General features: G+C 51.5%; 2 protein-coding genes across 13 annotated transcripts in view; both read right to left on the bottom strand.

The window, feature by feature from the left end:
• Positions 1-1,202: 1,202 nt before the first annotated feature.
• On the bottom strand, positions 1,203-7,540 carry NKX6-3 (NK6 homeobox 3). Of its 2 annotated transcripts, none has more exons than XM_081201029.1 (3): positions 7,132-7,540; positions 3,221-3,390; positions 1,203-1,474 (listed from the first exon to the last, which is right to left on the bottom strand). In XM_081201029.1, the coding sequence occupies exons 1-3, from the start codon at positions 7,511-7,513 to the stop codon at positions 1,247-1,249; spliced, it is 780 nt and encodes a 259-aa protein (XP_081057155.1). In that variant the 5' UTR covers positions 7,514-7,540; the 3' UTR covers positions 1,203-1,246. The 2 variants fall into 2 exon arrangements, with proteins under 2 accessions (XP_081057155.1, XP_081057156.1); XM_081201030.1 differs by having other exon boundaries at positions 3,221-3,384.
• Positions 7,541-18,219: 10,679 nt separating this feature from the next.
• Positions 18,220-26,333, bottom strand: part of ANK1 (ankyrin 1) — a 218,876-nt gene continuing 210,762 nt past the window's right edge. For 9 of the 11 annotated variants that reach the window (XM_081200899.1, XM_081200900.1, XM_081200902.1 and 6 more), the window contains one exon: positions 18,220-20,280. In XM_081200899.1, coding sequence (XP_081057025.1) covers positions 20,254-20,280 — 27 coding nt within the window. In that variant the 3' untranslated portion in view covers positions 18,220-20,253. Of the gene's footprint in view, positions 20,281-26,005; positions 26,144-26,333 lie in introns of all 11 variants that reach the window. The other 2 variants (XM_081200905.1, XM_081200907.1) reach the window with 1 other exon arrangement.

Here is a 26,333-nt window from a genome sequence, read left to right as displayed (position 1 = left end):
GCCCACAAACCATGGTCTGGCAAGCAGTAGACAGGACCCCTGCCTTCTGCATGTACTTGAAAGCCCAGCCACAGCCGTCCCTCACCGAGGCTGTGGGATGCAGAACCACAGGACATTTGCAGAAGGAAGAAACCCCTCAGCCACTTCAAAAGGAAGCTAAGGGCAACAAAAACCCTGCACTAGACCCATGATAATTTTCTCAACATTTCCTCTTTCCTGTGATAATTATACAATGCAGTTTCTTTTCTCATTAATTGATGGAGAGTGGACAACAAGAAAAGAAAGAAATGCAGGGAAAATGTTTGGAACAGCACTAATTATATATTTATATACACTTCTGTTTATCCTAGGCTTGAGTCCTGGTACAGTACTTTAGTTTTTTAATTGTAGCCTTTTCCTGTGAGTACAGTATTGGAACAGGAGAAGCTGCATTTGCCAAACTTCTCCCTGCTCGCTTCTCCTTTAGCTACATTCAAAGCATCTATCAGATCTGCATCAGTTTTGCTGCAGTGGCAGCCTCACCTCAGCAGAGGAATTGCTGCTTGGTGGTTGCTGAGAATGAACAGGGTTTTTTTCTGCCTTCCCTGGGAAAACAGAATATTGCAGACCCAGTTTAAGCCTGCAGTTTAAGCCTCTCAAAGCGTTGCCAGGATCTGGTGCTGATCTGGGCCTAAGGGGACTCACATTTGTACCTGCAGCTCCAACCCCAACAGGTTGTGGGAGGGCAGGCTGTGACACCCGAGGGGCAACTGAAGTGTACTCTGCCTATGTTCAGGAGCACTCTCCTTTATATTTGCTTTACAACTTTCAGAGCCGGATGTCAGTACTGAGGCGGGATGCTGGGGCCCAGCACTTGTGAGCTCTGGCTCAAATGAAGGGTGAACACAGGTGTAACGTTTTATGAAGGGTGTTGCTGGTCAGTCTCCTCGATACTAGCACATCTTGAACAATTGGGGGCATGTTTTCCGCATGATTCAGTTTGAACCAGGAAAAACTGGCTGTGGAAGGTGACTACTGGCTCGTGCCTGAGAGCGAGGGCCTCCCGCAACCCCTGGAGTCATTTTGTAAGTGGTTTGAAAAGATTTGCTTTTCTTTTTTATAAACAGAGAAATGAAAGCCTATGGGATGAAACTTCCCTTTGCTGCTGGAGAGGACTTGAGGGTCGGGCTTGCAGCCAGGAAGGCCGGATGTCAGTACTGCCGCCCGAGCTGCTCCTCTTCCCGCTGGCCGGAGTCCTCGCTGCCGCTCAGCCGCTGGGCGAGCCCAGGCCCAGCACCGAGAAGGCGGCGCGGTGCTTGCGCAGCAGCAGGCGGATCTTCTCGTCGTCCGAGTCCGGGTCCAGAGGCTTGTTGTACTCGTCGTCCTCGTCCGAGGCTGGGCGCTCGCCCGCTCCGGCCGCCGCGCGGGGCGAGGACGACGACGGCTCCAGGGCGCTCTTCTTGCGCCACTTGGTGCGCCGGTTCTGGAACCAGACCTGCAAGGAGGCGGATGGGCAGCGGGTCAGGGCGGCGCGCCAGGCCGGCAGGAGCCACTATGTTTTGAGGGCCTGGGACACGGGTGGCGCTGTGGGTTAAACCACAGAGCCTAGGACTTGCCGATCAGAAGGTTGGCGGTTCGAATCCCCACAACAGGGTGAGATCCTGTTGCTCGGTCCCTACTCCTGCCAACCTAGCAGTTTGAAAGCACGTCAAAGTGCAAGTAGATAAATAGGTACCGCTCTGGCGGGAAGGTAAATGGCGTTTCTGTGCACTGCTCTGGTTCGCCAGAAGCGGCTTAGTCCTCCTGGCCACATGACCCGGAAGCTGTACACCAGCTCCCCCAGCCAATAAAGCGAGATGGGCGCCGCAACCCCAGAGTCGGCCACGACTGGACCTAATGGTCAGGGGTCCCTTTACCTATGTTTTGAGGTGATGTGTGCTAAGAATTTTGCAATGAGACAATGCTTAACGGCTTGACCGAGCTTTGGAAAACCTGAAGCAGCAGCCTGCCAGGGAAGCGTGTGGCAGAGAGAGGGCAGGCCCTGCCGTGGGGCAGCGTAAGGCAACCCACCTCAGGCGGCAAATGCCAAGGGGCAGAAGGGGCAGCCCCCTGGCTGCTTACCAAGACGGAAACAAGATTCTGTCTCCGCACTCGGCAGCAGCTCTATGTGGGGAAAGGGCCTTGGACAGTTAGATCACAGGTGGGCCACCTTTCTGCACATGAGTCGTTGCAGAGTCAGGTCCAAAGTGTATTGGTTGCCAGCTTTTCAACCTGCTCCTAGGACCATGTCATTCCAAGCTCCACCTGCTGATTTCTGCTCATCCAGCACTTGTGAAAAGCTGACAGAAGCCAGTCCTTTCTCCTGTCCTGCTCAGCTGGTGACTCTGAAAGCAGGAGAGCGTGTTTTTAATTCTATAGCACATGTAAACACACATGCGCCTCTGTTTTGGAGCCTGTTGTGGTGTGACACAGGCAGAAACCCTGCTGAGGCCAACTGCTCCAGCTCACCTGCTCCTGTCCCAGTGCCATTTGAGGCAAAGCCCATGGCATAACTCTGTGGGCACATATCACCCACGCGAGTGAAAGGGACACAGGCTGCGCACAGGCTTGTTATGCATCTTTAGCCCTGATCAGCAAGTTGGCTTTGGGGGATGGGACACACTTTGAGACGGGGGTTAAGGGCAGAGAGCAAGCATTTCATTGGTCACCCCTTAAAGCATGGGCCCTCAGACTTTTTGGGGTTCCCAGAGGCACCGTTTAAAATCTCAGAAACTTGTAAGCACCACAAAATACAGAGTGCACAGGACCTAACTCTCCCTCACCACCAAAGAACTGCTTCCCCAGCAAACAAAGCAGAGACAAAAAAAAGCAGGAACCTCCCCCCCCCCACAAACCAAGGAAACCCAAAGCAACCTCTGCAAGCAAAAAAAAAAAGGGGGGGGGGAATCCCCAACAATTGGGATGAATGGGTGTTCAGCCATGTGCCCGAGGGTGCTCTGGTGCTCACAAGCACCGCATTGTGAGCCCCAGATTTAAACTGATGTCCCACAAAGTCCCATCAATGCCTCTTCTCCAGCTTGTTCTTTCACCTCCCAATTGGCAGTGCCTCTTTGGAGACTGGATTTGGCCCAAGGGCTGCTGCCAGTTGCTGACCTGGGCGAAGCAGAGCCTGTGGGTGCTGCTGCTGATTCCCTGCCCCCGCCCTCCCCCGGCTTGTCTCACAAAGGTACAGGGAGCTCACCTTCACCTGCGATTCACTCATTCCAAGGGAATAGGCAAGTCTGGCCCGCTCAGGCCCAGCCAGGTACTTGGTCTGCTCAAAGGTTTTCTCCAGGGCAAAGATCTGGTGGCCCGTGAAGGTCGGCCGCGTGTGCTTCTTCTTGTGGAGGCCGTCGCCCACGGGCCCTGCAGCTGTGCAGAGGGAGAGGGGCAGCGTGAGGCCTGGGGGGCACTGAAGCTGGCTAGCACTCCCTTCCCTGTGCCCCAGGCAGGATGAGCCCTCCAGCCGCCCCTGCCCCAGACACACACCGAGGCAGATCTGTGCCAGCCATCCCTAGGAAAGCAATCGAAAACAAAACTGCCCGTCTCACCCTGCCCTTAGACCACTCTGCCGCATGACCGTCCTTGGAGTGCTCGCCTAACCTGAAAGAGGACCCTGCAGAAAGAGGCTCAGAGAAGGGCTGCCCAAATGATCACGGGAATGGCGAGACTCTGCTATGAGGAAAGGCTGCTGCATTCGGGACTTAGAGAGAAGACAATAGGAGCTGACGTGGTAGAGGTCTATAAAATGATGCCCTGCGTGGAGAAAGAGAGTTGGGAAGAGTTTTTCTCCCTCTCTCCTCACGCTGGAACTTATGGGCATCCAATGAAGCTGTATGTTGGGAGACCCAGGACAGAAGCATAGTGCATAGCTAAACTATGGAACTCCCTGCCACAGGGGGCAGAGCCGGCCACCAACTTGGATGGAAGACCAGGCTAGCCGTGGCTACTAGCCGCAATGACTATGCTGTGCCCCCACCATCAAAGGCCTGGCCCCTCTGAAGGCAGCAGGCAGAATGTCTCATGTGCTGCTTGCAGGTCCCCCCCCCCAGGCGTCCAGGTGGCCCCTGTGAGATCAGGGTGCAGGGCTGGGGGGGGGGCATGGGCCTGATCCCACAGTCTCTTCCGAGGTTCTTAAGCTACCACAGGTTGAGGAGGACCTTTTTTAGCTAAAAGATTCACTTCTGTGCACCGTTCTGTCAGGCCTATTCGTCATCTGGTGCTGGGCAAGGAGAATGGACCAGACACCCCGCAGGGTGAGGACCTTGGGGAACAGGCCCGTACCTAGGGGTGCCTGGAGGTGCCCTCTGGCCTGGCCCCAGAGGGAGAACCTCGGGGCATGTCAGAGGATGGGGTGGGAGTGCGCCCCCCCCCCCAATCCTTGAGAGTGCAGACAACAAAATCTCTGGGCCCAGGATGAAGGACAGTAGCTCAGGAGGTCTCCATGGGTACAGAATGGGCAGGCTACTCGTGAGAAAGGGACTGCAGTGTACCACAAACCCTGTTTGTGCAGGCAAAGTTGGCATTTCTGCTGCTGGGGCCTGAGCCCCTGAGGGAGCCCCCCGAGAGTGACACTGCCTGACGGCTGAATGCCAGTGGGAGAAGCAGGGGGAGCAATCCAGGCAAATGTCTCCCTTTGCAAACTGCACTGCTCTCTGCTCATGCTCACAGAGCCCTTTCTGTTTTCTGCCAGGGCAACCTGTATGCCTCATTGGAGGTCAAGACGCGTTCCAGTCAGGTAAACCTCTCTAGGGGGCCTAGCAGGGCCGGGGGGTGGGGGTGGGCATGGCCTCAGGTTCCCCACTCTCAGCCTATCCCTGTCTGCCCCATCACTTGCTCCTCTGCCTGTCCGAAGTGCTGCTCTTAAGATAGTATTCTTATTTAACAGCCTTATTTATTACTTGGCACATGATTACTCCAGAAAGCCAAACAACTTGGTCTACCAAACACATCTGGGTGGCTTATGTGTGTTTTATTAATCTAGCAGCCTTGGGTTGGGGGCAGATCTGGGCTGGGACTTGTGGCCTGCCTTCTCAGCCCCCTTCCCAGCAAAACACCAATGCCAAAGCTATATAAGCTGTTAAGGGCCCCCCAAAGGAGCTTTGGGGTGTGTGTGTGGGGGGGTGTTGATTTGAGAGACTCTCTCTTCTTCCCCATGAACAGCTGAAGTCGCCTTCCCAGGACTTGCTCTGCACTCCAGCCCCCGAGCAGGTGCAGCGGGGGGGGGGGGGGCAAGGGCATGGCTGGCTCTTTTTATTCTGTGAACCCCCCCCCCCCCGAGATCTTATACATTTAATTGATAAATATTAATAGTGATGATAATAATCAGGCAGAGTGGGGCTTTAGATACTTTGGTTCACTGTATCAACATTTTATTGTTGCTAAAATAAATTATTATAAGAAATTTTGCAGGGAGGTGAGCTGTGGCCTCGGTTCCTCTGATCCTTCCCCCATCCCTACCCCCACTTCCGCCGCAGAAGAGCCCCCAGATGAGGCCAATGGCCCACCAGACCCTGTTCTCATCCTGTTGCCAACCAGGTCCTTACGGAAAACCCTCAGGCAAGACCCAAGTAAGAGCAAGACCCAGGCCACCTCCTCTTGTCTCCTGCAGCTTCCAGCAACTGGCATTCAGAAGCCTTACTGCCCCCAAACAATTTGCATAAGACTAGTTAGAACGGGTCTTCCCCAACCTGGTGTAGAGCTGGGAGGGACCATGAGGCCCATTTAGTCCAGCCCCCTGAAGCAGAGAGCAGCTGCAGGGAATGCAAAGTGAGGCTGGACTCCATTGCCCAACTTCCCCACCCTTTGCCCAACCAGATGTTATTGGACTCCACTTCCCATCAGCCTCAGCCCCAGCAGCCATTGGTTAGGGACGATGGGAGTTGTGGTTGAAAAACATGTTCCCCCCTGGTTTGGGGAAAGCTGCCCCAGAGGAACCTCTGCCTCACCAGATGGCGCTAGACTGCCACTCCCACCGTCCCTGACCATTAGGCCTGATGGGAACTGGAGTCCATCAGCATCTGGAGGGGCAGAGGCTCCCCACCCGCTGCCCTAGAGGATGTGGTGGGGCACAGCTCTTCCCTTTGCGGAGGGTGGGTTTGCCACGTGTTTCTCCTTCCACCAGGGCTGTTTCCCTGGCACCTGTGCCCATGCCACACGAGTGCCCCTGGCCTTTTGCACACTTATTTATGGAGCCCCATATCAGCAGCACCCGGCTACCCGGCGCCGTCTGTCATTCCAAGGGGCACTTTCGTGGCAGCCAAGGATAAACTTTGCTTGATTCCGAGAACCGCTCCCTTTGCCCAGGAAAAGCAACGCAGAGGGAGGGCAAAGGAACCAGCCACCTTCCTGCAGCTTTCTCAGGCACCTGTTCCAGAAAACCAGGTAACCTCCCCTCCCCCCACTTTCTGCAGAGACCAATCTCCAAACAAATGTGAGGTGGGGGTGAGAGATACATGAGGGATCCCAGGGCTCTCTGACCTAGAAGGCCTGCCCCAATCCAAGAGGTGAAAGGCTGCCTGTGGTTATTAAAACTCTGCACATGCTCAAGGATACTTGTCTGCTTGTTTGCCATGTTATCTCTAGTTACTTTTTCCTGTCATTGCTGTCTCTCACACTCTCAAAACCTGTAAGCTCCTGATTCCAAAATATGCTTTTTTCCTCCTGCATGTGACTCTGTGAAAGCGCTACAAACACCGATGACTCTACATGCAAACCTGCCTCTTTCTGGTGCCCTTTGACTTCTTAAGCGCCCCCTCTCTTCCCCAGTCAAACAAAGTCCAGCATCTTTAGCTGCCTTTGCCTGTGTTCATTCATCGTTCAACTTTCTCTCTTTTTTCTTCACTGTGTTTTTTCACTTGCTGTTCAAATGCATACTGCAAGCCCCTTGAGGCAGGGAGTGCCCAAGTTGCTCCACATACTTGAATGATGCCATAATGAACAATCATAACTACTTTGCGTATTCCAGGACCTAGTTCTGCCCTCGGTTCAGCCTTGCCAGCTTCCTTTCGCCACCCAAGGCCATCGCCTCACCCTTACAGATACCTCTCCTGGCTACTCCCCCCCCCACATCCCCCCAAACCCACCCCACCCCATGGCTAGTTTGCTACTCACGGTTGCCACATGGCCGGGCTCCATGCCACTCCTGCCCTGTGTCTGCCCAGCAGTTCCGACCTCTGGCTGAGTATTCGCTTCCGGCTTTGGAGAAGTTCCCCACTTGAGACCCGTAGTAAAGGCTCTGGGTGCCCAGTCCGTTGAACCCACCAACGTGGGAGTAGCCCGAGAGAAGACCCCCATTCGGTGGAGCCACTGGCCTGCTCAGGATGTCGCTGATGCCATGCGGTGTGCCAGCAGCCAGCTGGGCACTCAGCCCAGGGGGGCTGAGCTTGTAGAAGGAGTTTTGCACTGTATACTGGCACATCGAGGCCTTCACCTCTGGGAAAGGGGGCAGAGGAGGGTTGTTGAGAAGGAATGTCCCCTGGAGGTTGGTGTCCATCGCTAGACTGCCCGCTGGGAGATGAGCCTAGTGCAGGTTTTAGATTCCCAGAAGTGCATGGCACGTTGGCAGTGCCATCTCACAGAGACCCTGCTTCTACTTGGCAGCCTCCCTGCTGGCACAGAGGCAGCTGGTGGCCAAGGGAACTGTGGCTCAAGTCCATTGGGTGCCTGGCTAGCGGACCTCCCTGTGCCCCAGAGATTCTGAAGTCAAAACTGGCCAGCCACCAAGTTTAACTTCAAGGGAAGCTTCATTCCCTCTGATAAAAGATGGGGCTTATTAGAATACTGGGCCTCTGATAGGCTGCTGTGCTGGGTCTCCTGGCTCTCATTGGCTGGGCCAAGGTCAGGATGTGGATTGGCTGCTCCCAGACAAATTACCCTTTGAAAGATCTACGGTCAACACCAGAACCTTAAGGCTTGGATAGCAAAGGGGGGGGGGGCAGAGAGCCTGCCTTTGCCTGGGGTGTGTGATGGATGATAGAGTGGGAGGGGTGGGGGTGTTTGTGCAAGAGAGAGACTCTGATTATGGGCGAGTGCAACAGAAGGACCATGGATAGGAAATGCGGGTGCAGCTCTCCAAGGAGCAGGATGAGGCCGCAGCCTCAGGCGGTTGGTTTCGGTGGGCCTTTACAGGGCAGCAAAATGGGAGGTCAGACAAGCCTGAGACCTGGTCCTTGGGGGGGAAGCCCTACAGGAAATAGAGGGGAATCTGTGCAAGGGATTCTGCTCCTACATGGTAGGGAATATTGTTTTATTTATTTTTAAAAAGGCTGTTGTGGAACGTCCTGGGGGACTGGGACTGGGGATTGACAGATCTGTCCATTTCACTTTCTCAACAATGTTACTTCTATTTTTATTGATTACCAGTAAAATGCTTGGGAAAGGGCAATATTTTATCATTTAAAAAAAAGATTTTAAAAATCAAAAGGAAAAAAGTCTGGCTTAGGTATCTTTCCTGCCTCCATTCCACCTAGCATGGATATAACACAGTGGAATGTACATGAACAAAAAGGACCTTTCTTGCCAGGGGGGTGGGGGTGGCGGTCCGTGGGCCAATTTTGGTCTTCCATGTCTGGCGTGACCCATGGGGCCATTTCCCCCAAACCAAGGCCGCCTGTCCACCAGCCCACATCACAGTGGGGGCTGTCTTAAAACGCTTTGCAATTGGGAAAAGTACTTGGAAGCCACTGCAGGTTCCCAAGTGCCTGGCTGTTGAGGTCCTGCAAGACCCGCCCAAGAGATTTTCAGATGATGTCAATCACACAATGTCATGTGATTGACAGGTGGGTGGTTTTGATAAGGACCCGACCCATGTAGCCAAAAAGGTTCCCTACCTCCCAAAATGATGAAAAGTCCATTGCAATTATTCCTGCAGCTTAGCTTGGAGCCAAGAAAGAGAAGGAGATTGTGGAGATGCCGGCAGGAACCAATGACTGAACGGGCATTATCACTAAGAGAGTTCAGTGAACTTAGGGATAAAGGGGTGACAAGAGACGGATGTCTAGGCCTCATTCACAAATTTACAAATCACCATGTCTGAATGCTGTTCATCCAGGAGTCCTTCAGGAATGCAAAGGTGAAGTTGCTGATCTCTAACAAAAATATTATTATTATTATTATTATTATTATTATTATTATTATTATTATTATTATTATTATTAAAATATCTAAAACCATCCTCTGTTCAAGGACTGATCTGGACCACAGAGGGGCTGAAGTTAGAATATTTTACTTTATTTTATGTTATTTGGACCTTTGGATCCATAAAATGACAAGCCAGTTAGCTTAACATCTGTTCTGGGCAAATTGGTGGAAAGCATGATTAGAAGTATGCCCTCCCAAGGATCTGTAAAGGGGCCTGTACTTTTAAATTTGTTTTTAAATGATCTGGAGCTAGGAGTGAGGTTTATTATTATTATTATTATTATTATTATTATTATTATTATTATTTCTTATTTATATGCTGCCCATCTGACTGGGTTTCCCCAGCAACTCTAAGCAACTTCCATCAAATTAAAATGCAGTAAGACACCAAACATTAAAAACTTCCCTATACAGGGCTGCCTTCAGATGTCTTCTAAAAGACAGATAGTTGGTTATATTTCCTTGACATGGGAGGGTGTTCCAAAGGGTGGGCACCACTACCGAAAAGGCCCAGATAGGATCAGGATTATGGACAACAGCGAACTATTCAGGGTGATAAAGCCCAAAAGGGATTCTGCAAAGCTCCAAAATGATGTTTCCAAACCGGGTGAATGGTCAATAAAATGCCAGACATCATTCAAGGTAAGTACAGTGATGCACACTAGGGTAGGAAAACCCTAAATTTAGAATCAATTCCGAGGGTGTCTTAATTGATTATGACTGACCAGGAAAGGGATTTTGGGGTCATGGTGGGCAGCTTAATGAAAATGTTGAGGCTGGTGTGTGCAGGAGGAGTGAAAAAGTGAAAGGAAAATGGAAATCCAGTGTCCAGGGTCATGGAAAAGGATCAACAATAACGTACCAATGTCAGAATGCCTTTATGCAAATCTGATCACCCCTGGAACACTGTGGACAGTTCTGGGCATCCCAACTCAAGAAGGATATTGTAGAGTCAGAAAAGCAGCAGAAAAAGCAGCCAAAATGATTAAGGGGATGAAGTGACTCTCCTGTGAAGAGAGCTTACAACATTTGCGGTTTCTTTATTTTAGAAAAAGGCAATTAAGGAGACTGTGTTGGAGGTGTATTGATTTTACACAGTATGGAGAATGTGGATAGGAAATTTTTCTTCCTCTCTCATTGTACAAGAAACCCAGAGGAGTAATCCAGTGAGCGAAGAATGAATGGTGAACGGCTGTACTTCTTCATACTGTGCATGGTTAAACTATGGCACTCTCTGCCACAAGATGTAGTGACAGCAGCCACTTTGGACAGCTCTAAAAGAAGGTCATGCAAACTCAAGTCGTCAGTGGCTACTAGTCATGGTCACTATATTACTTACTGGGTATCAGAGTATCGGTATCTGCACGCCAGTTGCTAGGAAGAGAGCTATGGTTGCCCGCATGTTCTGAAGACGTTGACCCCAGGGGGAACAGAATAGTTCCAGGTCTTTGGTCTGACCTAACACAGCTCTTCTTACGCTTTTTGAGCTACCCATCTGAAAGCACACATTTTGGGGGCCCAAGAATGGGATTGTGCTGTACAGCATAGGATGAACCCACTATCAGTGTACAGGGATTGCATGCAGTAGCTTTCATGAAATGAATCCTTGTTTAGTGCACACCTTTAATTAAAGTCATGCAGTTGGAGACTTTGCATAAAATAAGAAAGCTTACGTTTACTCAGGGAAGTACATTCTTGATAGGAAAGAGTTCTTTAGTCCTAGCTAACGAGTTTAATAAAACAAAGAAGCTAGACATGCCCCTTTGTTCTCAGAAGATACATCCAAGGTCCAGAGAAAGTGTGAGAGGGGAGGCAGAAATGAAAAAGGACACCACCTAACATGGATCACTTTCCCTTCAAAAGGACAGGTCAGCACAGAGATCAAAGGGACAGAGACTGTCTAGGAGCCTGGAGTCTCCCATGCTCTCTCTCTCTGAACCCCATCCAATCTCTTCTAAGCCAGCCGAAGTGCACTGCTTATATGTCTCTGCAGAGGGTGAGGTGAGAGGGGTGTTTTGGGGATGGGTTTTGTAAGTAGAAATCATGGGTAGGGATGAACAAAATATGTCTGTTTTGATTTCCCTCAGTTTCTCATTTTCCCAATCTTCCATTTAATTCTCCATATTTTCACATCAATCTGCACTAAAAAAATCCTCATGAAAATTCACTAACATTTTAGCGCAAATTTATTCTGATGTACACATCGTTTGCAAGCAATTTCCCCAAATATAATGCATTTTATGTGTTGTTTTCACAATTAAATGCATTTTGTGCACATTTTCTCCTAATATAAACATATTTAGAGACATTATTTGGTTAGACAATTGCATTGCAAAATTTGGAGAAGAGTGACTTCTCTGTTTTGATTTGCATCGTTTCAAAAAGCACAGATTAGGTAGTTTCACATTAAAATCTCAATGAGACTAGATTTCTCTCCCAGCTCCACTCACTGGCTTGCCAGCCCACATACCCCCTCCCCATTCTTGAGGGCCAAAGGAGAGTTCTGCATGATTGTCACACATTTGTTAAAAGAAAGAAAAACAGACTTGGGAGGTTGTGACAGTGAGAAAAGCAAAGGGCTGGAGGAACTGCTTGTCCCTTCTCCTTCCTGCCTCTAAGCTTTGCATCCATCTCTGCCTCCCATTGATACTTTCCTCTAAAGCACAGACGCACATTGCTTGATGGGGGCATGCATTTCCTGTGTATTGTCTTGTTGGGCCTTAAGAGTTAGGGCTTATTCACACTTACTTTTTGACCTGCTCTTTCCAAGTACAGGTCCGTTCTTAAAAGCTCTGTGTCAGCATTTTCTTTTTTTGCCCTGAGATCTCTCCATGAAAACTTGCTCTTTAGCACTCAATCAGACCAAATGTCAACTTGGGTTTTCTGCAGATTGCTATTTGCTCCGGCTGAGCTTCAAAGAGCAGGTTTTCACAGAGAAACCTCCAGAGCAAAAACAAAGGCTGCCCGGACACAGAGCTTTAAAGTGTGAACCATGCCTGGAGAGAGCAGGGAAAAAGGTATGCGTGCATAAGCCCTGAAATGGACGGGAAAGTTCTGCCAGGCGGGGTTTTCCTCCTCAAGCAGTGCTGTAAGCCCAACCGGACAGTCTGCCCAGGCCACTGAGATCTTCAGAAGGGGCTCTCTGGACTACAGAAAGTTTGGCTGGTCAGGGTGCAGAGAAGACCTTTCCCCCCTGTAGCACCTACTTTATGGACTGAGTTCCCCATGGAAATCAGGAGAGCTTTCCCCATGGAAGTCAGGTGGTGGTGGAGCTTCCCAGGAGTTAAAGATCTGCCTGATTACGTTGGCCTCTCCTGGCGGTTGATATTGCGATTCTTGGTTCTGTTTGCTGCTGTAAGTGCCTGTTCTTAACATTTTATGACTATCTGGATGCTTTTAATGCTTGTTACTTGCCTCTTTTAGAGACTTTCTTGCTTACTGTGAACCACTCTGAGATTTTATAAATGAAAAGCAGTGTAGAAGTTTCAAAATATATAAACAGATAAATAATCCTTGGGCCGCTCCAGGCATCTTTTTGATTTGTGTGCATGATGATGTCAGAGCAATTATCTACAATCCAACTTTCAAGGTTTTTGGTGCCTGCGAAAAGTTTCAGGGTGGACAGGAAGCTTGGCTTCCAGTCAGTGCATGACCCACAGCTTCCTGCTGAAATGATGTAATTTTTCATACTACAAATGTTTGGGATGGGGGGTGATTGTCCTGCTTTGGTTGCACTAGGGCAGAGTGCCCCCCCCCGACTCCAATAATGCATTCATTTTAAGGATGTAATGCAGAACTAATAAACAGAAGTCTGTGGGGATGGTCCAGACGAAACCTGCCACCTGTGCAACTATTAGTGTGTCAACAACATGTTGCAAAACACTCCTGGGGAAAAGCCACCGGCCTGGAGGGCCTCCTTGTTCCAGGAGTCAAAGCCATGCGACTGAACACAGAGCCGGGGCCTGAAACCCCATCATGCCCAAACTCTTTGTGTAGTGTAGACATCGGGAATGCAGGAGAGGTGATGGCCAGGCCACTTGAAATGAAGGGCTCATGTTTTAGGTTTGGCTTCCGGAGGAATAATTGGGACATGCAGCCAAATGTCTTGAGTGGTCCTGCTCAGAAAACCAGCCACCTATACCCTTCCCAAGGATACTCCATTTGGTTCCATTCCACTCTAGCTCCACCTTAACAGCATTTTTGTGGCTGCTAAGCATGCTAAGCCCTTGCTGTGCGCCCCTTCTCAAGTTCTTTTATTTTACTTCTGCAAGCCCTGGGGCTGCCACAAGACTGCGCACACCTCCCCCTGGTGCCTGGATGGTGCCATCTTGCCTACATAAGGATAGGCACTGGGAGAATGAATTGCCTATGTTTTTTAGCAGGTCATCCACACCATCCCTTTGCAGAGGGATACACCCTCTTTCACTAGACTCTTCCCTTCCCCCCTTTTTATGTTGTTTAGTCCAGTGTTTCCCAACCACTGTTCCACGGCACACTAGTGTGCCGCGAGATGTTGCCTGGTGTGCCGCGGGAAAAATTAAAAAATTCGAAAGATTTTTTTTTTTAAAGTCAAATTTTCGATTGGGGCGCCGTCACTAGATGACCCCTGGGGTTCCCTCCCTCTCTCCCGCTCTGCGCCTCCCTCCTCCTCCTCCGGGGAGGCCCTTCCTGGCTCTCGGCCAAGGCTTGGCGGCTGCCACTCACTCACTCGCTCACCCACCCGTCCCTCCATCCCTGCACCCGGCCTCTCCCCCTCCGTCCCCGGCACGGGGGCTGCCGGGATCCGTAGTCCCCTCGCCCTTGGGCTCCGCGCCCGCGCGGGGTGCGCGAACTACGTTTCCCAGCGTGGCCTGGCGGGCCGGGCGTTTTGTTTGAAGCGCTCTTCTCCCGGCCATGGAATGAGCGCAGCGGCGGCGGCCGGGCGGGCAGGGGCTCTTCCGCACAGACCCCGCGCAGCCTGCCTGCGCCCCCGCGGAGATCGGGCGGCAGGATGGAGCCCGGGGATCTCCGCGGAGGCGGAGCGGCGGAGGCGGAGGCTGCCCCCCAGGTAGGGCTGCGTCGGGGTTTTTTTATTTTTGCAATGCTGCATCCGCGCCGGAGGGGACGCATCGGACCGCGGGGAGACCCCTTGGCGGGCGTGCAAGGCAATGCATGCGTGCAGGCGTTGCATGGAGTGCAGTGCAATGCAATGGCAACGTGGCGCCCTGCATGCATGCATGCAACTTCCACCGGTGCTCCGGACTTGGCAGGTGAGGGGGGTCCCCAGTGGGCGGCAGAGAGAGCCGGGAGGGCGAAGGGGAGCCAGGGGGGGAGCAGCGCTGCTCCCCGAGCCGAGCCCGGGGGGAAACTTCGGCGTCGTTGCGCTGGGTGTTGGAAGCGGAGGCTGGCGGGGGCCCCTCACCTGCAAAACCTGGTCGCCTCTCATATATTTCGTGCATTGCATTCATTGCCCGCTTTCTCCTCCAAGGAGCTCCCGGGGGCGCGCGTGGTTCTCCCCGTGTTATCCTCGCAACAACAGCCCTGCGAGGTGGGTCAGGCGAGTGGCCCAAGGGAGCACCCAGGGATTGTCCTGGCCAGGTGGGGTGATTTGAACCCTGCTCTCTGCCCGGTCTTCGTCCTCATTTAGCCCCCACATGTGCATGACTGTGCATGACTGAGGTTTTCCCCCCTCGTCTTGGCTATGGTGTGAGTCTGTCCTGTTAATTAATGGGGTTCTGCCTTCGGAGAAGATGAGCCAGCCCTCAAGGAGGTGATTATGTAATTTGCTAGCAATTCATGTCCCTCCCGGCGTTACGCTGCGCGCTGACGTCACAGGGCTGTAATGGTGGTGTGCCTCGAGATTTTTTTCATGAAACAAGTGTGCCTTTGCCCAAAAAAGGCTGGGAAACACTGGTTTAGTCAAATTTATTAAGTTAGTCAAATTTATGCAACAGAGGTTTTCAAAGAATGTAATAGTTGCTTGTGGCATGGACACGTTTCACACTATTACCTCTGCCAGACAGGTGTTTGTTTTCTTACAAATAGCTACTTGACCAGAGGCAACAGTATCATAGAATCATAGAATCATAGAGTTGGAAGAGACCACAAGGGCCATCGAGTCCAACCCCCTGCCAAGCAGGAAACACCATCAGAGCACTCCTGACATATGGTTGTCAAGCCTCTGCTTAAAGACCTCCAAAGTAGGAGACTCCACCACACTCCTTGGCAGCAAATTCCACTGTCAAACAGCTCTTACTGTCAGGAAGTTCTTCCTAATGTTTAGGTGGAATCTTCTTTCTTGTAGTTTGGATCCATTGCTCCGTGTCCGCTTCTCTGGAGCAGCAGAAAACAACCTTTCTCCCTCCTCCCACTGGAGAGCCAGTGTGGTGTAGTGGTTAAGAGTGGTGGACTCATAATCTGGTGAACCAGGTTCGATTCTCCGCTCCTCCACATGCAGCTGCTGGGTGACCTTGGGCTAGTCACACGTCTCTGAAGTCTCTCAGCCCCACTCACCTCACAGAGTGTTTGTTGTGGGGGAGGAAGGGAAAGGAGAATGTTAGCCACTTTGAGACTCCTTCGGGTATTGATAAAGTGGGATATCCAAACTCCTCTATATCCTCCTTTTATATATTTGAACATGGCTATCATAGCACCCCTTAACCTCCTCTTCTCCAGGCTAAACATGCCCAGCTCCCTTAGCCGTTCCTCATAAGGCATCGTTTCCAGGCCTTGGACCATTTTGGTTGCCCTCCTCTGGACACGTTCCAGTTTGTCAGTGTCCTTCTTGAACTGTGGTGCCCAGAACTGGACACAGTACTCTAGGTGAGGTCTGACCAGAGCAGAATACAGTGGCACTATTACTTCCCTTGATCTAGATGCTCTACTCCTATTGATGCAGCCCAGAATTGCATTGGCTTTTTTAGCTGCCGTGTCACACTGTTGGCTCATGTCAAGTTTGTGGTCAACCAAGACTCCTAGATCCTTTTCACATGTACTGCTCTCAAGCCAGGTGTCACCCATCTTGTATGGGTGTAAGGGCTTCTACGCATTATTTTAAATGAGTGGTACAATGTGTGCACACATTACTTGAGCTGTACACTCATAGTTATTCAAATGCAACATTTAATGTGTGTGGAGCTATGTGCACAATAGCTGAGTTGTACAAATCAAGTGTATACTCTTTCACATCAATAGCTGCAGTGACAGCTTGTTCACTACACTCTTAACTTTCCAGCAAGAAAGAAGGCAGATGTGGCAATTCCTACTGGCTTCTTTGGTGTGTCCCCCCCCCCCCCGTGACATGTTGCCCCCTTCGGGAGACAGAATTCTCCTTCATGGCTTTGCTTCATTCACTAAAGAAACACCCACAGAAACCAACATCACTTACTGCCGGAAGCACCGTGCACTGAACTGCAATGTTTGCAATCAGTGTTGAGCAGGTGGGCTGGGCAGGGGGGACCCTGGGAGGGCCAGAGGCTCCCCAACGCTGCTTTGGGGAATGCACCCTTAACTTCTTTCTTGGGGTCACAGAAATGCATTTGCAGGGATCAGCTCCAAAGGAAAATTACCTAAGGGCAAAGCTAGATACAACATCAATCATGTGATTTGCCCTTGTCTGACTTGGCTTTTTTAAAAAAAATAAAAATAAAATACTATAGCTATATAGTTCAGTGGAAGCTGCAGGAAACCCACATCATCTGGAGGGATGGGCAAATCTGACCATTTCAGTTGCTCTCTAATTATTCCAGTATTTTTCTTAGTTCTATGCATATCCACATCAGTTTGCCGTACTAACACACACACACACCAAAAATTCATTGGCATTTTAGTGTGCCTTTATCAGGACGGGTGTCAGGAGCAGGCCACAAGGTGTCAGTGAAGTTAACTATTTATCAAAGAAACTGAAACAGCTCAGTCCTAGTGGTCACCGCAGCAACCCTTCCCAGTGGGTCTTGCCCCAGTGAGGCAGTTGTGAGGACTGCCGGTTCCTGCCTTCCCGCCGCTCTCTAAGTCTCCTCCTCCCCTGGGTCCTTCTCAAGCAATCTGAGACTCTGTCCACATGTCTCTCTCTGCTCTGCCATCTTCTTGCCTCTTCTGGTCCTGGGAGAGCTGGTCACAGCAGGAGGGGGAGGCCCCCCGGATTCTTCAGCAGCCTGCCTCCCTCCTTTCCTGCTCCCCCTTCTGGGCTTCTCTCTGCCAGACTCTCCCTACCCACTAACCCTGTTGCCTCTTCAGCTTCCACCACCTCCTCCTCCTCCCAGTCTTCTCCCTCTGACCACCCACGGCCACCCCACCGCCTCTCCTCCCTTGGGGGCTCTCCAGCTGGTGCCTCCCACCACTCCTCTGGGCCATGGCAGGATTTCTGCTAATATACACATTTTTTGTCTGCAATTTTGACTAATATACATGTTTGCAAAGCAATTTGCTCTAATGCAATTTCCGTATGCTGAGGAACTGCACTGCAAAATTCAGAGAGCAAATTTAGAAGACTGGTTAGATTTTGCTTAGCGTATTGTTTCAAAAAGGGCAAATGATGATAGTTGCCTTTAAATGTGAACGGCATCAAACTTCTCCCCCTTCCTTAGATGTAAACTGGCAAAATTACAGCAGTCTTTGCAAATGTCCATGTCCAATGTTACCTTTGATACCCTATTTACCACGTCCTGGCTATCTAAACTATTTTACAAATAAAGAGAGAAGTCAAGTTAGTAAGTAGGCCAGGTCAAGCGTATCCCAGACCCTGAGATTTCTGGGCCCAGCAAGGAGACCTCTTGATGTCATGCTGGGCCCCGGAAACAGAGGTCAATTGGGAGAGGGAGCAGGGGAGTGAGAAGGCCCCCTGCTTCCCCAAGGGTTCATGCTATAATTTGAAGCCAGCTCCTGCTGGGCTGAAGCATGCAAGCTGCAGGCAGAGTCTTCTGGCTGTTTTATTATTTTTATTGAAGGAGTTCCCACTCCCTGGCGATCCAAGCCTCCTGGAGGGGGCCAGGCAAAGCAGGAGACCTCAGGCCAGAGCTGGATTTCTGGCGCTCCTCTTAGTAAGCGAGAGGAAGAAGAGACAGAAGCCGAGGCAGCACAAAGTGGTGTTGGTTTCTTTATTAACTTGGATTCTGGTAGCAGGTGGACAAGGGAGGATGGTCTATGCATCAGGGGTGAGGGATGGAGGTGGGGAGGAAGAGGGAGGGGAGGGGAGGAGCCAAAAGGCTCAAAAATTCCCATAACAATAAAAAAGAAACTAAAAGTAATCTCATAAACTTCTAAAAAGCATCTAGAGTGCAGACGGCAGCATTCTCTAGGCATCACCCTCCCCTACAGCTCCTACTAGCAGTCAGCGGGCAAAGCGTCGCCCCGCAGGCAGGCGAGGGGGGCAGTTCGCAGCTCATTTTCCTACGCACTACAGGAGGCCAAAGCATGGGGGGGCCCACGCTAGAGTCTATGGCAAAGGCTGTGTCAGCAATTTGGGGTGGGCGGGCATACAGGGCACATGTTCCATGAAGGTGTGTGGGGGGGGGGGTTGCTGTGTGTACTTTGCATGGTAGTCACTGGGGCAGCTCTTGATACTTTCTGTGGTGATGCCTGGACCACATTCTTGGGTCTTTCCTCAGCTTCCCTTCCCTTGCCCCATCACCCTGCCCCTTGTGCATGAGAGTGGGACCCACATGCTTGCCCAGCCCCAGATTGCTTGGGGGGGGGTGTCAATGACCCGGGGCGGCTGCATATGGGGTGGCAGCAACAGCACCAAAGGCCTGGAAGGGGGTCCCTGGAGGAAGCTGAACTTGTGCATTTCTTAGGAAGCAGGTGCCCCTTGTCATCTCTTCTGGGTCCAAAGACTGAAGTGGGGGGGGGGAGTCACATGGCAACCAGCCAGCATAACTCCCCACCAACTCTCCCCCCACCCCCTGCTCTCTTTGGAATCCCAGGGCAGATGCCTCCTAAAGGATCGACCTTTTGCTCAAGGAAGGCTTCTGGCTTGGCTGGAAGAAGTGTCCTGGGGAGGGGGAGGATTCCCCAAGCACCAAGGGGCAGGGAGGGGGCAGTAGAGCATCCTCTGGCAGGGAAAAAAGGCCCAGAGTGCACTGCTCTTCCCTTTATTCATCCTGGGACTTGGTGTGGGAGTGCGTAAGTGGGGTGGGGTGGGGAGATTCAGCTACTCCCCAGCTAGGAGTGGTCCAGGAAACTTTGGCAGGTGCCACGTCTGTGCTGAGTTGGGAGGCCTTTGCGGGTCCTCCCTCGTGTAGAAGCGCAGGTAAGGTTGCAACGCAGCTCTGTACCTCTCCTGAGCGACAGATTGTGCTGGGTGGAGCCGGGCATCGGACGCAAGCGGGACGCTGCGCTCTTCCAGCCCAAGGGTTTGGTGCCCGTGGGCCTGGCACAAGTGGACTGGCAGAGGCTCATGCACTAGCCCTTCCTCCCCCCCTCTTCTTCCACCCACCGCTCACCCCGCCCCCCCGAATATGTGTGTGTGTGTCTTTGCAAGAGAGAGAGATATGAGCCTGGGAGATCTGCTCTGCCTGGCACCATCCTTAGCACTCCCTGCCTCCGTCCTGCTGTGGGCTGGCAGCCCGGGGAGGCTTCTCGGGGAGCCGCGCCAATGCCATCCTGCCGAACGTCCCTATTTGTGTTTGCATAGTAGGTATCTGTTCGCATTGTATACACAAGGTTTGAGCCACTGTCCAGGCCGCGCTTTTCCACCCGAACTGGGCAGGAACAGCCGGGGGGCGGGTTTCTCTCCCCCTGGGCAGCCCTGCTCTGCTTCCCATCTCCTAGGCCTGCAGAGCTGGACCGAAGGTTGGGCATGAGGGAGGGCTGGGCGAGGGTGGATGGGCCGCCGAGTGCCATCCCGCTGACTCCTTCCCTGCTGCGTCAGAAGAAGAGGGCTCCGGGAAGCAGGTGCCCCGCACAGCTTCCCCTCCTCGGTCCGGGCTTTAGGTCAGGAGGAAGAACTGTAGCTCATGCGTCTGCAGTCGGTCGGTCATGCGAATAAGACAGTAAAGTTAGGTCTCTTATGGAAATCATGCCATGTAACCTAAAGAGTCATGGAGAGCCAGCCCTGCCCCAGTGAGCTCGTGGCTCCGCTCGCCTGGCCATCGTGGGGGCACAAGGGGGAGGTGGAGGTCAGTGGATTGGTGTCGAGGTGAAGCCCTGGTGGAAAGAGAGGAAGGGGAGACAGGAAGCTCGGGTTAGAAACATGCCAAGGCCACAGCAAAGCACCTCCGCCCGTCCCTCCTCTGGGCTCAGGGACCTCAGTGCAAACAGAAGGAACCTTTCCAGAGCAGACAGAATGATCTCTGCCGCTGCACTTCAAGCACATCACACCCACCTGGGTCAGGGCTCATTCCCACTCTCTCCAGGGAATGGTAACTCAAAGTCTCGAATAAAGCACTTCCCAGGGTGATTTGGGTGGGTGGGCAGGGGGATCCTGACAGTTAAGCTGGCTCAACACAAGGGGGGAAATATGCTAGCGTAAGGAGGCCTCCAACTTGCCATTGCCACAGCCCACAGGAGGGGCCTTAGGTGAAGTTTCTGCTAAATTTTGCCTAAAACAAGGCTGAAGGCAAACGTGAAGGTTTTCTGCAAAGGCTTCCGAAGAAGGCAAACTTTAATTCCTTCTAGAAATACCCTCACCTTGTCGCCAAATTTACGTGAAGTTTGGAAGTTCTTATTTGAGCTACGCATCTGATGAAGCTGAAGAGGAGCCAGTCTGACTTAGGGAAAGCTCTTTGGACACTCAGTACTCCAGGCTTGGGGCCCAGCCTCCCAGCTATTGTTACAATAACGCCAGCAGGGGGCACAATTTGGCTAAAATTGGTCAGAGGGTAAGGCCTGTGGATTTCCTTAAGGGGTTTCCCTACTCTCTTATAATTCATGCACTGGCATTTCTTATTATCGTACAACTGCAAAAAGGAGAAACTGCTCCTGGATGCCAAGTTTCTAGTCCTTAACGATCACTGCACTTTCCATGGAGGCTTCCTATACTTCTGCAAATCCTGTGGCCCTCCAGATGTTGTGGGAGTCCAGCTCCTACCAGCCAAGGGTGCCAAGTGGAATAAAACATTGCAGGTGGGCTGTGTGTGCAGGGAAGCCCGTCCTGCATAATCAATCACAAGATGTAGTGCATGCACACCATTTGAATGGCAATGCCTACCAGCCTGGGGGGGGGGGGGCTGAAGGGACCTCACCCCCTACGAGTTGGCTCCTATGCTACCCGCCTCATGGAACATTGCCAGCGGCCAGGGATGTTGTCAGCTGTACTCCAACAACCTCTGCAGAAACTCAGGTGTTTCCAGGTGAGAGCAGTGCCATCTGAGCATGCAAAAGCTGCTCTCTCTCGCTCTCTCTCTTCCTTTGCAGGGGGCTGGATTAGAGGACCCTTCTAACTCTTCAGTTCTATGGCTCTATGACTCTATAGGGAAGGATGGCGACAGCACTCAAGGCAAGAGGAGGCCTTCTTGTTCCTATCCCCACCCCCCACCCCGAGGCAGACGAGAACTAAGCCTTGTGCTGCTCAGGACAAGCCCTGTTTAAGCGCACAGACTTTGGTCTCCCAGCAGGGCAGAAGGAAGCAGCTGTGAGAACAACGCAGAGAGACAGCGACACAAGCAGGCACAGACAGGCCCAGGGAGCACAGGGACTCCCAAGCACATCTAGGAGGATTGGCAGCTTGAAAAGCAAGTGGAAAGGGAGAATTTGGGTGGCTGAAGCTTCTCTCGCTATAGTGCTACACGGCTCGGGAACATTTCCCCCTCTTGCACTGCCCTTCTGCCCAACCAAGCAAGGCCCAGGAACCAAGGGCTGCTCCCCCACTCCTGGCAGCCTTCAGATCTGTTCAGCAGGCAGAAGCTCAACCGATGTAGCTTCTGTTGCATCAGAGACTGGAAGGAGCCACAGGTCAGTCCCGCCACAGATGTTGCCAACCAGGCCCTTCCAAGGATTGCCAGATTGCATGAAGGCTGAAGGCTCACACTTTCAGCCCTTGTATAAAGGAAGGAGCTTTGGCAGATATGGCTTCTCCCATCAGAGTAGGAAAAATGTACCTCTGCCAAACTTGACTTCTTCTTCTTCTTCTTCTTCTTCTTCTTCTTCTTCTTCTTCTTCTTCTTCTTATTATTATTATTATTATTATTATTATTATTATTATTATTATTAAAGACACAGAGGCTGTACCTTTGGCAAGTTGTGAACAGTCAGTAAGATTGTCCTGGATGCTTTAGTTGAGACTCCTGCCTTGCAGGGGTTGGACTAGATGACACTTGGGGTCCCTTCCAAGTCTACTATTCTATGATTCTATAAATATATAGACACACATACGCCCCCATACATCAGGGAGAGGAACTAGATCTGGCAGGTGAACTGGATCGTGATTTCCCCAAAAGGAGATTGACGGGGGGGGGGGGCAGGGCTGCTGCCTGCCAATGGAGGTCAGGTGACCTTTGGTCCTTCCTCCTTTGCCAGGCTCTCCAAGCTGATTGCCTGCTCTTGTGAGGCCCCTCTTGCAGCCCTTTGCAGGATCCGCCAATCAACTGACTGGTGGTGTCTGCAGACTCCCTTTCGGCTGAGCAAGGTTTTCACCTGTCATCCCATGTGATGTCATATATGAGCTTAGGCGTAGGGCAGGTGGGGGCGGCTTGGCTGAAATGGTATGAATTTTGGCACGAATCACTGCTCTGGGCTTGCCAGCCAGGAGGTTTACCCAGAATGGGTTCATGGAGGGATCTGTTATGGGAGGCTTGTTCTCTACTCTGACACTCCCTAAAATCAAATCTTCTGTGGGCACAGAGTGAAGGGCACCCCTGCTTTTCTCAAGAATGCCACCTCTTCCGGCCAGAAGAGCAGGATGAGGATCCTGGTGCCACCAGATCCTCAAGAGTAGCACAGAAGCGCTTTGCAGGCACTCCTTTGTGTTGGGAAGGGAGAAGGCTAAGGAGAAAAAGGCGAGGAGGGGGCGGCAGGATAGCAGTTTACAAAATTATGCATGGCATGGAAAAGTTTCTCTCTCACACACACAGTGCAAGAACTCGTGGGCAGTCAATGACACTGAATGCTGGAAGATTTAGGATGGGCAAAAAAAGTCCTTTTTAAGGCAGTGCTTAGCTGAATGGTGGAGCTCCCTCCCCCAGGCGGCAGGGATGGCCACCAGCTTGGATGGCTTGATAAGAGGATTGGGAAAACTCATGAAGGGGTGGGCTATCAGTGACTACCAGCCACAAATGCAGGGGGTTGGACTAGATGTCCCTTGGTGTCCCTCCCAACTCTACAATTCTATGAGTCTAAGGCAATGATCTGCATTCTGTGCTGGAAACGGCAGGAAGGGACAGTGCTCTTGAGCTCAGATCCTGCGTATGGCTTTCCCACTGGCATCTGGCCAGACGCAGGGGCTGGACTAGAGGGGCCACTGGCCTCATCCAGCAGCCCTTCCTCTCTTTTTACGTTAGAGAAAATGCTTTGCATGCAAACCGTCCCAAGTTCCATCACTGGCCTCTCCGGTTAAAAGAGAAAAGGCTCAGGCAGCCACTGAGGCTGATGGGAGTCGGAGTCCCACGATGTGGGCTGTGTCAGATTGTGTCAAGCTGGTGCCCTCCAGATGTTGTTGGACTACAACTCCCATTGTTCCTGATGATGGCCCATTCTGGCTGGGACTGATGTGGCCGAACAAAGGCCAGCATGGATGATAAGGAATTCTGTGCAGGCTGACACAGAAGAGACAGATGACTCTGCCCCTTCTCCACCAGCTTGCTAGACAGAAGAGGCGAAGAGGCAACATTTGCTTGGAAATGCAAGCTGCTATCCTCTGAATAGACCAGCCCTAAAAGATGGCAGGCTAGCAGGACTGTTTGAGGACCAAAGCGGCTGTGGACCCCCAAGAGGCCCTGAAGGTGCTTTGAGACTCCCATTTTAACACCCACGTCACATGTCCAGAGCAGAGGGTGGGCCTGCCCCTTGTGGAGCCCTAGATGGATGTGTTGAGGGCTGCCCCTGAAGATGGCCTTGAGGTGGTAGCCAGTGCATCATGTGGCTGCTGGGCTGCTCAGTGGGGCCCATCAATGTGTTATACTGGCCTATAAAGCCCTAAATGGCTTGGGGTCTGAGGACCTAACACAGCACCTTTGTCAGTATCAACCGTCTCAGGTCCTACAATTGGCAGCTGAGGCCGGGGTGGTGGGGCTGCCTGGTTGGTGCTGGCCCAGGACAGACAGGGCCTTCTTAGTGGTGGTTTTCCATTTGCGGAATGTGCTCCCTGCTGAAGTGCAGCCATTATTATTATTATTATTATTATTATTATTATTATTATTATTAGGTAAAGGGACCCCTGACCGTTAGGTCCAGTCATGGATGACTCTGGGGTTGCAGTGCTCATCTCACTCTATAGGCTGAGGCAGCTGGCGTACAGCTTCCAGGTCATGTGGCCAGCATGAGTAAGCCGCTTCTGGTGAACCAGAGCAGCGCATGGAAACACCGTTTACCTTCCCGCCGGAGCGGTACCTATTTATCTACTTGCACTTTGTGCTTTCAAACTGCTAGGTGGACAGGAGCAGGGACCAAGCAATGGGAGCTCACCCCATCACGGGGATTAGAACCGCTAACCATCTGATTGGCAAGCCCTAGGCTCTGTGATTTAACCCACAGCGCCACCAGCGTCCCTATTATTATTATTTCAATTTATATACTGACCTATATCCAAAGATCCCAGGGCAGTGTACAACATTTAAAAAGAGAAATTACATAGCATAATAAAAATAGTAAAATAAAGCAATCACAGAAAAACCCCCACAGCAACAGTTTAATGGCTGAAGGCCTGGGAGAAGAGTTTGCCTGGTGCCTAAAGACATGCAATTATGGCACCAGGCAGGCCTCCCTGGGGAGAGCTTTCCACAAATGGGGAGCCACTGCAGAAAAGGCCCCTTCTCTTGTTGCCACCCTCCGGGCCTCACATGAAGGGGCAGACTAAGGAGGGTCTTGGCTGGCAAGCCCAGGGTCCAGGTTGGTTTGTATGGGAAGAGGCAGGTCTTAAGGTGTGGAGGTCCTGAGTTGTGCACGGCTTGATCATTCAGTACTAGTACTTGGAATTGGGCCCAGAAACTCATTAACTTTCCGGAGGAATCAAAAACATTCCAGGGATTTGATAGCTGAAAGGCCTTAAAAAAAAAAAAACTGCTTATAATTACTTGAAATTTGTTACAGATAGGTAGCCGTGTTGGTCTGCCATAGTCAAAATAAAAAAATTCCTTCCAGTAGCACCTTAAAGACCAACTAAGTTAGTTCTTGGTATGAGCTTTCGTGTGCATGCACACTTCTTCAGATACACATGTGCATGCACACGAAAGCTCATACCAAGAACTAACTAAGTTGGTCTTTAAGGTGCTACTGGAAGGAATTTTTTTATTTTGAAATTTGTTATTAGTGTTAATGTGTTTGTTGCCCTGGGCTCCTTTGGAAGGGTGGGATACAAGTTGAAATAATAATAATAATAATAATAATAATAATAATAATAATAATAATAATAATAATAATATACAGTGTTACCTCGGTTTATGAACTTAATCCGTTCCAGAAGTCCGTTCTTAAACCAAAACAGTTCTTAAACCAAGGCGTGCTTTCCCGAATGAGGCTGTCCTGCTGCTGGTGCCCTTCCACCTTCCACCATTTGGCTTCTGTTCTTAGACCGAGGTAAATTTCTCAAACCAAGACACTATTTCCGGTTTTGCGGAGTTCGTAAACCAAATCGTTCGTAAACCAGACTGTTCTTAAACCGAGGTACCACTGTACAGGCAAAGGAGAGGGACTCCAAGGGAAACTGCTAGGTCCTACCACAGTTGACACACGGCCACCGCCCCCCCCCAGCTGCTAGTAAGAACAAAGGGGTGTTTACCTCCAAAGAGGCCACTCGAGGGGTGGGGGGTGAGGGGTGTCACTGCTTCCCCCTTTTCAGGCTGGCTCGTTTCACTATCTGAGCCCCCATCCTGCCCCCGAGAAGCTCCGATCTTGAGACACTCCCTTGAGCCTCCTCCTGGGCAAACGGCAGCGAGAGACAGGAAAGCGGCAAACGGTCACAGAGAAACCCACGAGGGGGGTGGCAGACGGACGGACGGACGGACGGAGAGACACAAGGAGAAGGAGAGTCAGATGGCGGCAGGGGACTCCTGCAGCAAAGTGCCTGGCATGGGCAGAAGGAGAGGGTCCTGCTGCGCCAGGCAAGG

The sequence above is a fragment of the Podarcis bocagei genome, assembly GCF_964188305.1.
Source record: "Podarcis bocagei genome assembly, chromosome: 7".
Classification (NCBI taxonomy): Eukaryota; Metazoa; Chordata; class Lepidosauria; order Squamata; family Lacertidae; genus Podarcis; species Podarcis bocagei.
Note: the sequence above shows the minus strand (reverse complement) of the source record. Positions and strands in the feature narration are given on the sequence as shown.

Excerpts from the sequence above, each read along its gene's own strand:
- NKX6-3 (XM_081201029.1), bottom strand. The coding sequence starts at position 7,513 with ATGGACACCAACCTCCAGGGGACATTCCTTCTCAACAACCCTCCTCTG. Across the intron at positions 3,391-7,131 it reads AGCCCGGCCATGTGGCAACC|CTGCAGGGCCCGTGGGCGAC; the intron begins GTGAGTAGCAAA and ends CCCTCTGCACAG. Across the intron at positions 1,475-3,220 it reads TGAGTGAATCGCAGGTGAAG|GTCTGGTTCCAGAACCGGCG; the intron begins GTGAGCTCCCTG and ends GCCTCCTTGCAG.